The sequence below is a fragment of the Nycticebus coucang genome, chromosome 18 (genome assembly GCF_027406575.1).
Source record: "Nycticebus coucang isolate mNycCou1 chromosome 18, mNycCou1.pri, whole genome shotgun sequence".
NCBI classification, from domain to species: Eukaryota; Metazoa; Chordata; class Mammalia; order Primates; family Lorisidae; genus Nycticebus; species Nycticebus coucang.
In genome coordinates, this window is record NC_069797.1 from 26,545,473 (window position 1) to 26,559,623 (window position 14,151).

At 40.9% G+C, this 14,151-nt stretch overlaps 1 protein-coding gene across 1 annotated transcript; it reads left to right on the forward strand.

Annotated features, from left to right (window-relative positions):
* Positions 1-12,972: 12,972 nt before the first annotated feature.
* Positions 12,973-13,932, forward strand: LOC128571268 (olfactory receptor 3A2-like). Its single transcript, XM_053571016.1, has one exon. It carries the CDS (start codon positions 12,985-12,987, stop codon positions 13,930-13,932), a length of 948 nt encoding a protein of 315 aa, XP_053426991.1. The 5' UTR covers positions 12,973-12,984.
* The last annotated feature ends 219 nt before the right edge of the window (positions 13,933-14,151 follow it).

Consider the following 14,151-nt stretch of genomic DNA (forward strand, 5'->3'; position numbering starts at 1 on the left):
GGATGTCTTCCACCAGCAATGTCAGACAAGTGTCAGCAAAAGGAGAACGAGATTTTGATAATAATCATCAATGAAGTTTTGATAGCAAAGTTCAAAGGGCCAGGATGGAACAACACATGAAATTTAAGAGGAATACAGTTAAAGACTTAGACATACTAAGAAAAGACTTGGTAAATATAACTTTTGATGAGTAAGAATAGTGGTATTGGGCAGACTCAGATATGAATGAATTGTCATAAAAAGGGGAGCAAATGTTACATTGAAAAGTTAAAGGGAAAGATTATTTTCCTGAGGCCAATGTTCCAGGGGGAAATCACAAATTGGCAGATGGTGGCATGGCCACGAAATTGATACACAAGATCCCAAAGGGTGAAAGGGAAGCTTCAGAAGGGGAAAGGCATGCTTCCTTCAACCTGTTTCCCTGCAGCCTCCACATACATGTGTCATCATACATGACAGCAGTAGTGAGGTGCCTGCTGTGATCCAGATTATTAAAAGATTAACTTGTAAGCCATGAAGCTTGGTTGGACATTTCAGAAAAAAGTGAAGTGAAACGAAAACCAGTGAAACTAAATTAGGCGACATCATTAAGGATATTTCTAGTTCCATTGTTGATGACCACCAGCTTTTTAGATTTTCTAAATAGTAAGATTATATTGCATTTCTCCATCTAGTCTGGGAAATTTGGGCTCCAAAGAAGTGGCCTTTTACTGAATAAGAAAAAGGTAAGAAGAGCTTCTGAAAAGGGTGAGAGTTTCAAGGCTTATGTTCCCAGGTGGGCTCAGTGAATCCCCAGTAGAGCTGCCTCAGTGGGTACCCAGTTGAACTCTCTGACATGGCTAGATTCTTGGTAAGCAGGTGTCCAGATCCTGAATTCCTCTCTGCCACCAATTCCACCACTCCCGAGCTTTTAATTCTTCTGTCTCCTGGCTCTAATTATACATCACCCAATACACATACTATGATGGGCCTGCTGACCAGAAAAGGCCACCACCTGTTACAGTGCCAGGAACTGGCCATGTACACACTCACTTAGATAATGCTTTGCTCTCCACAGTCCTAAAGTGGTCACACTAATAAAACACACAGTGATTCAACTCAACCTCTGGCTGAGGGATAGATATTTAAATCACATGAATCTAACTCATATGGGAAAAGACTAGAGTTGTAGATCCCCACAGGGCAAAAGACAAGAGCACCGGAAGGCATTTCCTGATGATTAAATGATGAATAAAGGTCTTCAGGTCTACAACAGGTCAGCCAGCATCTCATGGTCTGGATTTTTCTGCATAGGCATGTTCTTACCATAACTTCAAACTCAATCTCCAAATCTGAACTGCTCTTCTTCAATCTCAATATGCTCTTGATTTAACTATTTTGGTAATAATCTTGCCATCCTCCCAGTTGGTGTGGCTCAAAAGCTTAATCATCACTGATGCCTCCCGTACTCTAACCCCTCACATTCAAACATCCGAGTCCCACTGGCCTTTTAGGGGAAGTGAGAAAAGCTATACCAGGGCCCAGAGGGTAAACTTGTATGGAAACTAAGTTGTTAGAACACAGGGAGGGTTGTTGGGATGGCACTCACCCAGTAAAGGGGACAGACACTTCTTGGGCAAAAAGGAAGGACAGTCACACTGGCCCAGTGGTGCCCACACAGAGGATAGCTTATAAAGGACAGATAGACAAAGAGACAAACAACTTGGCTGACATCATTTTCACACTGGGACTTTTCTCCTCATCATTGTTACCCTTGGAGGCCTCAGAAATTAGCACCTTCCAGGGGGATTCAGAGCCAGGTAAACAACTGCCTTTTTTAAAGACATAATAATTTCTAGTTTCTTTAAAACAGTTTGGACATTTTCAAAATGTCCCCAAGTATGACCTTCATGATATGGGTTTCCCAAATGCAGGGTGGGGGGCATTTTGGATATGAATTTTGCTTAACCCAGCACTCTTGTTATAAGCATTTTGCAGAATTAAACTGAGTCTCAGAATGTCTTAAAGTCCGGAAAATCACAAAGTGTTGGGGATAAACTCGAGATTTTTAGTTTCTGGTTTAGTCCATCCTGTAATGTCTGGAAGAGAAAGGAGTGGAAAGGAGGAGCAAAGGCCTTTACCTGCAGCTTGGGGCTGAGCATGGTGAAGTCTGGGGCAGGATTTGCTTCTATTTCATCTCTAGATCAGTGACTTCTCTGTCATGTCTCACAAGTTCACCTCCCAGCACAGTTCACTTTAACTATCTTCAAACCCAGCTTCTCTTCTAGTCTCCAGAAAGTGCTTTGCTTTTTTCTTTGCTCTGAGAGTGCCATCCAGACTTTGTAGTGTCTTGGCCCCATTTTTTTCCAGCCTCGTGCCTCCCACAACATAAAGGGTTAGAGGGTCTTCTATACTAGGACTTCTCTATTTTTACTAATACCTGAAAATGGCTTTAGGCATCAAATACACCTTTTTGAAAAGAAATTAATGAATTTCTTGTTCGTTAATAAAGTTTTCCCACTCTTCCCCCCTTATCAGGTTTAGGATGAGCTCCTTGAAAGATCAGTTGAGGAAAGTCATGGCTATCATGGGCCAAGGAGAAGATGGCAGAAAATTAGGATGAGTTGAGATTTCTGCTGACAGCTGTCCTTAGAAAGGTGACCTGTAGGGTACAGAGTTTAAGTAGAGTGCCTTATGTGTGCCCTCTCTTCCTACATGACCAAGGCCAAGTTTTCTTCCTGGAAAGTCTCCTTTTCCCACATATTGTTCATACAGGAAACTCTACTCTTGAAGACCCATTGCAAGTCTCCTCTCTTCCAGGAACTTTCCATGAGTCCTGGGGGGAGCTAGGTGCCCTTTCTCTGAGTTTTTGTCTCCATTCTTGATGCTAAGCTGTCAACCTGGCTACCAAACCGTGCGTTGGATATTTCTACCTGAATATCCCACAAGATATACAAAACAATGCATCCTATTTTTCACTTTTGTACAAAATATGTACACGTGTGTGCATGCACGCACACACACACACATACACTAGTAAAACCAGTAGAAGCACATGCCATATTGTGGAAAAAGTTACAAACATAAGAGTAGCAGAGTGCAGTGATCCTCTGGCAAGCTTTTCAGTAGAAAGGGACTCTACCTCCCACAAATACTCCACATATTTGTGGGAAGGGGAAGTGGGAATGGGAGGGTCTAGGCAACTGCATAACACCTGGTGCTTCCTGGATGAGGAAACAGTGGGCCTCCAAAGAGCTCAGCCACTGCCACCAGCTTGCTCTTCCATCCAGCTACTGAACTAACTTTTTATGCTAAGCTACTGAAAGAGGGGTAGGAAACCAGTATCCGGAGCTCCTCATCCTCCCGACTAGATGTTCCTCCTCACCTTGCTCACTGGAGATGGAAATATGCCATACATCTATTTAGTAACTAGTAATTGAGCAAAGTACTCTCTGTCAGGAAATGTGCTAGTTGAGAGGTGGCCAAAGACAGGCATGGTGCCTCCCCACATGGAGGGGTGGCACTGCTTCATGAAGAAGGCAGATGTAAGGCAAATAGTTACCTGTCAATCGCTGCGTCTATGCATGTGCACACACCCTAAAATAATGGTATTTTCACAAGTGAGGATATGAGAGAAGTGGGAACTTCCATCCACTTCTAATGGGTGTGAACAATTCTGCAGCCACTTTAAAAAACAATTGAATTTTTTTTTTTTTTAATAAATGTAAGCATACAGTTACTGTATGGCTTAGCAATCCTGTTTCTTGGTATTTATTCAAGAGAAATAAAAAGCATATGTCTACACAAAGACTTGTCTGTGAATATTTCTAGCAACTTTATAATCACCACGAACTAGAAATAATCCTAATGCCCATCAATTGGGTAATAAAAAACTATATAGTATATCCATATAATGGAGTACTACTCAGTGATGAAAAGCAGCTAGCTGCTGTCTGTAAAACTATGTGGATGAATCTCAAAACTTATAGTTTGCTGAGTGAAAGAAGATAGACACAAAAGACTGTCTAATTATCTTTATATGGCATTCTTAAAGAGGCAAAACAAACAGATGGTAGTGGAGACAAACATATCTGTGGTTTCCCAGGAATGGGGGTGGGAGGATGGCAGTGAGCACAAAGGGACCTGAGAGAACTTTTTGGAATGGTGAAAATATTCTATACCGCCAGTCATGGTGGTTATACAATTTTATACATTGTCAAACTATATAACTATGCACCTAGAAAAGATGGATTTTTACTGTTTGTAAATTACCCTTCAATAAACCTGACTTTAAGAACAGAACAATAAAGGAATAAGGCAAATATCTCATCTACTACTCTGTTTATGCAATTGAACATTCCATTACCTTTGAAGACTCCTGCATGCCCCTCCTTAATCTTGTTCCTACCCCACTCAGGTGATACTATTCTGGGGGAATAGCACCTTTAAAAATACTTTCATTGCATCTATAGTTTTTATAAACAATAGCCTAAGTTTTATATATGTTTGAGATGTATGAGGGGAATAATTCAATAGTTATTCTCCTTTGATATGCTTGTTTCACTCAATGTTATGTTTGTGTGATTCTCCTGCATTAGCATCTACAACTGTTGTTCATTAATTTTTATGGTTACATAGCATCGCATGGCATGAATGAACTATGATTTATCATTTCTGCTTCAAGGTACTTTGCTTCTGTGAATACTCTTGTGCACTGCTCCTGGTGGACACATGCAAGAATTTATCCCTGGTTTCCAGTTAGGACTGGAATTAGTGCAACACAGATTTAAAGGATAAAGTTATTTTTCCATGTGCCTATATAATTTTATGGTCTCACCAACAGTGTTTAAGAGTTTTTGTTGTTCTCTGGTCTCACCAAAATTTGATAGTATCTTATTTCTTCATTTAGGTCAATAGCCAGTCTAAAATGGTATGTCCATTTTGATTTTAATTTGCATTTGCTGGATTACAAAAAAGGCTGAGCTTCCTTTCCTAAATTCATTGGCCATTTTTGTTTCCTCTTCTGCAAAATCTGTTGTTAATCTTCTTCCTATGTTTTAGTGGATCCTTTATCTTTTTCTAGTTATTTATAAAAGTTATACGTAAACACACACACACACACACACACATATATACATGTCAAGACAGGTTTTCACTTTGTCACCCTCAGTAGAGAGCCATGGCATCATAGCTCGCAGCAACCTCAAACTCTTGGGCTCAAGTGATTCTCTTGCCTCAGCCTCCCAAGTAGCTGGGACTACAGGCACCTGCTATAACACTAGGATAAGTTTTTAGCAGATGGGGTCTTGCTTTGGTTCAGACTAGTCTTGAACTCCTGTGCTCAACCAATCCACCCGTCTTGGCCTCCCAGTGTGCTAGGATTACAGGCATGAACCACCATGCCTGGCCTTTTTAAATAAAGTTTGGATACTTCAGAACACCTGTATATGACAAAAATATCTTTTAATGTGTAGCTTGTCTTTTCACTTAGAAAATAGTTGTCTTCTGATGAGTAGAAGTTTGAGGTACTAGTGTAGAGAAATTTCTGTATTTTCTATGACTAATGCTCTTTGGATTTAAGAAATATTTCGTAAAGATATTCCATAGAATATGTTCAATGTTTTACACTTTTATTCTTCAATATAAGTATCTTGTCCATCTGGAACCGACATTTTGAGCATAAAGTGAGAAAGACATTTAATGTCATTTTTCACCCAATAGATTCTCAAATACCCTGGCACTGTTGATTGAAAAACCTGTCCTTTTTTTTCTGTGTTGGCCACTCAGGCAATATATCAAATTTCCACATACTATTTCCAGGTCCCCCAATTAGTTATTTTGGTTCATTTCTCTAATTTTGCTCAAATCCAACACTATCTTGGTTACTTTACTTTCAAAATAGTCTGAGATGGTCAGGGGCAGCCTATCAGAAAGTTACACTGTGGAATGAGTCCAGAGCTGAGCACTGGGCTTACTAGAGTGAGCATGACCTTGATGTGGAACTGCAGGCTCATTTACAACATAACAGAGACCAGGCGCATCGACAAGACTGATGGCAAGCTTCTGAAGGTGAAAATGGGGCCACTATGTTCCCAACTAGTTAACATCCTATAGATAGAGGTGTCTAGAGTTGCATTTTGAAGAAGCTGAAAGAGGCCCAAAAGTTAAGAGCGTTGAGGGCAGAGACAAAGCTATATTGGTTGGATAATGGGGTGGCAATTGCTTTTTGAATTAGCTAGGAAAGGAAGGTAGGAAAATCTTACAGCAGCGGTTCTCAACCTGTGGGTTGCGACCCACAGGAACTGTATTAAAGGGTCACAGCATTAGGAAGGTTGAGAACCACTGTCTTATAGAAAATTTGTTAAAACCACACGGTGGGATTTGAATTTCAGCTCTACTACCGCTTAGATGTGTAACATCAGGCAACTTACTAAACTTCTCTGAGCCTCAGTTTCCTCCTGTGTAGGGTGGGGCAAACAATGAAGCTACATCAAAGAATTGCTGGGAAGACAAAGAAAGGTAACACATCAAAATATAGTAAATATTAGTGGTTGCCATTTATTTTAGGGCTAATATTTGTTGACCCCCTACCAAGTACATCAAGTATGCTATTTTATTTAATTCTCAGAGAAATCCTTTGAGGTTGGAACTATTGTCCTCTTTCCACAGATGAAGAAACTGAAGCTCAGGGGAGTTCAGCAGCTGGTCCTAAGTCACACCATTAATACTTGGCAAAGTAAGTGTGGCTCTATGTCTGACTATAGTGGTTTTCAAGTCACGGCAGGCTGTGCTGGGAGAGTGTGAAGGGCTGGGGTTCCTACAGCTGAGGACATGAAAAGTCTCTGTCATGCTGAACACTCTGTTTATACAGGGACTAGGACACTGAGGGAGTGCTAGACAACATTCCCACGTTCTCTGTTCATTAATCTCATCACTAGGGTCTTCAACTTCTAAGGGCCTACAAAATCATAGTCAGGGTGACATCCTGGGGACTAGTTGGTCCCTTCTGATTTAGCTCTTCTACCACCACTTTCGGAATCATTATGGGACCCCAAGATGCAATCTCAGTGCCCCCCCTGCATTAACTAGGTAGGTCCCGAGGGGAAAAGCGCGGCATTCCTGGGGGGTTTTTAGGAACAGGAGTTTGGAGAAAGATTTTCCCTTTTGTTTTCTTTCTTGTGCTGTCTTCTCATCTCCAGGTCAGGGCAAACCTGGGAGTTCTCTGCTCACTGCTCAGGGCTCTCATTTGGACTAGGAACCTGGGAAAACAAAGCCTTTGGTCTGAAGACTCTGGTCACAGTACTATCATTAGTTTCGAGGGGGACTTTGGGAAGGTGAATAAACCCTCTGGACTTTGTATGATCAATAGGATTGATAGCATCCTCTAATTACCCCTATGGGACAAATATGAAGGTGGGAGTTGGATGTGAGACCTTTCTGAGGAAATTACAAGCATCACAAAGTCAGAATGTTTAGGTTGTTTATTGATCTGTGGCTCCCCCCAAACCCCGGCCCTTCCCGGGAGGGCTAATTTTGGAGGTCCCCAGAGGCTGACACTGCAGGGGAAGGAGCCCCAGACAGGATGATCTCACCCCTCTCTCACTCTTCTCTTATATATGGCCTCTCCTTGCTCTCTGAAGCTGGGCCCTGCACAGAGGCTCACCCTCCTCATTTCATTCCAACAGAAACCTTGCTGGCTTCTGTATTCATAACAAGGTGAGTACTTTCCGGGGGCCCCTCTTTACACCCTCATAAGAGAGAAGGTACAGTTGAGTTGTTAGCAAGTGAGTCAAACCTCCTATCTTACAGAGGATTCAGTAGAGAAAGAGAATTTCACTCCGGGTAACACATCAAGTAAGAAGTTCTGGGATCCTCCTATGTCAGGGCACATTGCCAATACCTGTCCTTGGATGAAGCCTGCTTTCTGTGTTTATTGGAGTGAGAGCATCCATAGAATTTCTCCCTGGACTCATTCCTTATGGGGTAACCTTGAACCAGACCCCTACCAACCCTCAATCCACAGAAGGTTGGATGGAGTTTTCATCATCTGTTGTGTACAGGTTCTAGTTGGAATGTCGGGTAAGAGATCCATGGTCAATTAATAAGGCCAGCCCAAGGCTCATGCTGGATCCCTGAGAGTGACCTTGGCAGGACTCTTCATTGTGATCTTATAGAGGTCAGACTTCCTGGGTGCATAGACCAATATTCATCCTAGAATCTTGGTGGTGATAAGTGAGCTTCATTTCTATAGTGAGGGTTATACATACAAGTGTGCATGTACTCTTCTTGTTTAATCTTATTTATTCACAGGGTCTATCCCTCCTTGTTGGGATAGACCAATTCACAGGGTCTATCCCTCCTTGTTGGGATAGACCAATTCTTTTGGACTTTCCATGAAAAGACATGTCAATAAATGAATTGTTTTAACTATTGTCTTAGCCATTCCCAAATGAGTCCTCAGCACTTGTCCATATATACACAGGGAGTAGAGATTTTTACAGCAGTGTTTCCATGCCTTGTATTCCAACTTGTACCTTCTCCAAATCATATCAATTGTTCACCATCTTGCATAATTTCAGATTATCCAGGAAACTTTTCCCAACTCCTGCAAGCCAACATGAAACTCCCTTTCACGGAAATCTTATTGATCTCATTCATTGTCTTGGTTTCAAAGTTGATTCATTCATTTATTTCAAAAATACTGACCACCTACTGTATGTAAAATGTGATGATAGACATTGAGAACACAAAGCTGAATCAGGTATAATTTTTTCTGCAAGCCATGATGCAGTAGAAGAGGTGTGCTCTACATAGCAAAGGCCAGACAGGAGGGTAATAGAGATGAGAGCCATAAAGTATACAATGGAATTGCTGCAGGAGCGTAGGGAACAGGAGTTTGAGATGGGCAAAAACCAGGCAAATCTTTTCCCAGGAGGAGCGTCTAGTTGAGTCAAAAGATTTGAGAACCTGGAGTTAGCAAGTGAGAGGATATTCCAGATAAAATAAAACAATTTGAGTAAAGATGGGGAGAAAGGACATAGAAGAGTGTGAAGCCTTACGACTTGAGTTAAAGTGGCTTGGAGAGGGCAAGTGGGAGGTAGTTTAATTATTCTTTATTTCATGTGTATGTTTGGGCTGTTTTGCTCCTGTTGATATGTCAATTCACACAGTATTTATTGAATGATCTCTAGCTCTACGATTACACCCAGAGTGTGACTCAACAGGAGTCAGTGATTTAGGAATTTTTAGAACTTAGGAGATACCACATTAAATGTTCCAAATTCCTTACCCAATGCCCACCCCCTCCAAACCTGACAACTCCCACATTCTAGGCATCTAATTTGTGATTCTTGCATTGAGGCCTCCACCAACTATTCCTGGTGTCTGTAGCTGCTACTCTGACTTAATGAGAATATTTTTATAAAAGGGGAAATTCTCAGGGCCTAGAGGGGTCAACTGCTGGCCAAGAGAGCTGGACGTCATTCCAGGGACTTGTCCAAACAGGGCATTCATGACAAGGACTTTGTAAAACTCCTGCAATTTTTGCATGTTTTTCATTGTTTTTATGCACAATCTGTAATTATCAGAGAAACTCAACATGAAAAGGCCTAGGTTCTTATTCTGAGAGTATAGCAAGAAATGGTGGTGATTGTGATGGAGATGGGGAGGTGTGGGCAGAGGAAGGCCACATGATACAGCACTGAAGAGCCAAGGAGGCTCATTTTGGACAAAATGGGAAGCAAATGGCCAGGAGACAGGCAGTCAGTGCTTGAGAAGTGCCCTGGGGGATCTGTTCTCATGAGGAACCTGTGATTCTGTGACATTTGGCGGCAGTTTTAGAAAACTTGAATCAAGTAGACATGTCAGAGGAAAGGCTCTCAGAGGACAAATGAGGGAGGAGAGCCCCTGAATGCACTGTGTGGTTTTTGGGATATAGAACCAGGAGATACAGGTGCCAGTTTTAACCCTCATCTATCCAAGAGCCAAGTACTTACAACAGGCCTGGCACACAAGACAGCCTGCCATTCACAAGGCCCAGGCTCAGGCAGAAGAGTGCCCCCAGGACTGCTCCAGAGAGCACTGTGGAAGGACAGTGACTTCCTAATCTCAGGAAAGGCCCCTTGGGGACTTGGTGAGAAGCTGTCATCTTGGGCTGGCCAGACCAGTGGGCAAATTTTTGCTGTTCTCATACAAATCCTTTCTCTGATGGCCTCATCATTATTTGGGGGTTAGCAAACATACAGCACCACAACAGGCATCATTAAAAAAAAAAATAGAAAACCAGACATTTTTTACTTAGGTAAAATTTTATATTTTATAACAGAAGATATCTGAGCTAACTCACAAGCATTTAGTCATACTTCTTAAAATTTAGAAATATTTTAGTGTATTTGTTATGTGCTGGACCATTTAAAGTTATGATATTACAAAACATAAGCTCTTTTCTTAATATTTTAACATTAGGTAGGTTTAGCAGATAATCACAAAAATCATCATTCTATTCTGTTATGTGACTTGTTAATACAGTATTTTTTCACATGGATAAGAAAGAAAACCAGACATTTTGTAAGTATATTCAGTATTCGCTCTAACCACAATAATTCTAATCTAACAATGCTCTACCATAGTTTCCTTATTAGTGAAACGAGGGAATAGATATTTGATCCTTTTGACTCAGTGGCACTGGATATAGGGTATGCTTAATACAGTTATGGGCACTGAGTTAAGGCCACTGGTGTGTGTAGGAGTGACAGTCAAGCTATTTAACATGCATCAAACTCTGTAGTAATGGATTCTAGCTGAAGATCACTATGATGTCGGCCAACCACCATGACCCAGAGTCTGTGTTATTGACAGGAGACTGACACAGTTTCTTGGATTTAAAGTATTCTACAATATTTAAAACTGTATTTTAATTATTCCTAGATGATGATAAATGCAGTTTCAGAGATTACAGTCTTTGGCTATTATGCCTATGATACTTTTAGTTATATGTGTGTATATACATATAATTGGTTTATATCTAACTTGTAATTCACTAATAATTCTGAGTTTCTCAGGTATTAATGTCTATAAATGTGTTAATAGACTTACCAATGTTAAACCATCCTCTCGTTCCTATAAAATCTATTTGATAAGGGTAGGTTTTATTTACTATAATTAGGATTTTTGCATACATGTTGTCAAATGAGGGTATTGTAGAATAATTCCCCTTTTTTCTATTACCATTACATTTTGGCATCATATTTTCAAATTTTGAAAAATGAATGGGAAGCCTTTTATTTTTTTCTAAGCTAGGGAAAGTTTGTATGATATAGAAATTATCTTTACAATGGCAGTTTAAAATAATTTCTATATAAGAATAACAAGCTTGGAGACTATAAATGAAAGGACAGTTTTTATAGAGATTTTTTTTCCCTTTTTTTCCTTAGTTGTAACTGGTTTATTTAGTTTGGGGACAGTGTTGAACCAATCGTTCAACTACAGAAGCAGATAGTATTCCACGATTATTTTAGTTCATTTTCAGTTGGTGGATATCATTGACTTTTTGACTCCTTAATTTTGTGTATCTTTAAATCTTTTGCTTCCTTAGATTTGCAGGAGCTTTATATAATTTCCTTGAAACGTTTGCTTGTTTTTAAATTTTAAATTACAGATTGACAAATTATAGTTGTATATATTTAGAGGGTATAAAGTGATGCTATAATTTATGAATACAATGTGGAACAATTCAATCAAGCTAATTAACATGGCCTTCATTTGAAATTTACTTTCTTAGTAAGTTTGAAATGTACCATCCATTATTATTTACTATATTCACCAAGCTGTGTAATATATTTCAAAGAACAAAAATTTACTCCTCCTGTCTAATTGAGTCTTTGCACCTTTTAATCATCATTTCACCAACACCCCACCACCCCCGCCACCAACCTGTCTCCAGTAACCACAATCTTACTCTCTGCTTCTTTGAGTTTGATTGTCTTCAACTGCAACTGCGCTTGTAAGTGAGCATATGCAGTGTTTGTCTTTCTGTGCCTGGCTTATTTCACTTAGCATAATGTCCTCCAATACCATCCATGTTGTTGTAAAGGACAAAATTTCTTTCTTTTTTAAAGCCAAATAGTATACATACTTCTTTTTTAATCCATTCATCTGTTAATGGACACCCAGAGTGATTCCATAAGTTGGATATTGTGAATAGTGCTTCAATAAACATAGGAGTACAGACATCACCTCAACATATTGACTTCAAATATTTTGGGTAAATATCCAAGAGTGACGTTGTTGGATCTTATGCTAATGCTATTTTTAATTTTTTGTTTTCCATAAGGCTGAATGCATTTACATTTCTACCAACAGTGTACAAGGGTTCGCTTTTCTCCATATCCTCATGAAGACTTACAGTTCATTTTTCTGATAATACCTATTCTAACAGTTGTGAAGTGATATCTCATTGTGATTTTAATTTGCATATCCCTAATGATTAGTGATTAGCATTTTTCTTTTTTTTTTGTTTATTGTTGGGGATTCATTGAGGGTACAATAAGCCAGGTTACACTGATTGCAATTGCTAAAGACTTATAATCAATTCTTGTGTTCCTTTCTATCTTACTATGTATTGGTTTTTACTTTAAGCATTACTTTTACTTCAAATCTCTTTATCTAGGTCCTTGCTGGGAGGACCTCCTTTGTTGATTCTAGGGAAAAAGGAAGAAAAGATTTATGTATCTTTAAGAAGGAGACGGAGGAATTTCAAGGTAGTGGTGGCATCAGGAACCTCATGTGGGGGTCAGGCAAGGATCCTGAGGTCAAAACAGAGTTAATAAGTGAGTCATAAAAAAAAAAAAAAATAAGTGAGTCATAAATAACCCGAGAAGTGGGAAAATACCCACTAAGACATGTAGAAATTCACCCAGGGTCAATAAAAGCGAGTCAATGTGTTTTCATTGAATAAACTGCAAAAACTGATTTCTTGCCCTCTGGAATGTCTTCTTTCAGGGACTCATGGAATCAGAATGTGGGGCCAATGGAACAGCCATTACTGAGTTCACCCTGCTGGGCTTGGTGGAGACACCAAGACTGCAACCAGTTGTCTTTGTGCTCTTCCTCTTTGCCTACTTGGTCACCGTTGGGGGCAACCTCAGCATCCTGGCTGCTATCTTGGTGGAGCCCAAACTCCACACTCCCATGTACTTCTTTCTGGGGAACCTATCTGTGCTGGATGTTGGGTGCATCAGTGTCACTGTTCCCTCAATGTTGGGTCGTCTCTTGTCCCACAGACATACAGTTTCCTACCGAGCCTGCCTCACACAGCTCTTCTTCTTCCATCAGTTGGCTGGGGTGGACTGCTTCCTGTTGACTGCCATGGCCTATGACCGATTCCTGGCCATCTGCCGGCCCCTCACCTATAGCACCCGTATGAGCCAGATGGTCCAGAGAATGTTGGTGGTGGTGTCTTGGGCTTGTGCCTTCACCAATGCCCTGACCCATACGGTGGCCATATCCACACTCAACTTCTGTGGCCCCAGTGTGATCAATCACTTCTACTGTGACCTCCCACAGCTCTTCCAGCTCTCCTGCTCCAGCACCCAAGTCAATGAGCTCCTGCTTTTTGGTTTGGGTATCCTCATGGCAGGTGCACCTGTGATTCTCATTGTTACCTCCTACATCCATGTGGCAGCTGCAGTCCTGCGAATGCGCTCTGCGGAGGGCAGGAAAAAAGCATTCTCTACATGTGGTTCCCACCTCACTGTGGTGGGCATCTTCTATGGGACAGGTGTCTTTAGCTACATGAGGCTGGGTTCAGTGGAGGCTTCCGACAAAGACAAAGGGATTGGCATCCTCAACACTGTTATCAGCCCCATGCTGAACCCACTCATCTACAGCCTTAGGAACCCTGATGTGCAGGGAGCCCTGAGGCGGGTTCTCACAGGGAAGAGAGCCCTGGCATGAGGTTTGTCTCTGGAGGGTACAAACTATGGCAAGTAGTTCCTGTCTGCCTTAGATCCTTGAACAAAAGGTGACTTTTGTTGGAAAGTAAGCCTCTTGTTCTCAAGTACAGACAGGTCTACCTGATAATAGGTACATAGGTTGTGCAGACAAGACCCCTTGGCTAGCTGCCATTTGGTCTTAGGACCCCTTCCTAGTCCAGATTAATCTTTCTAGTACCCA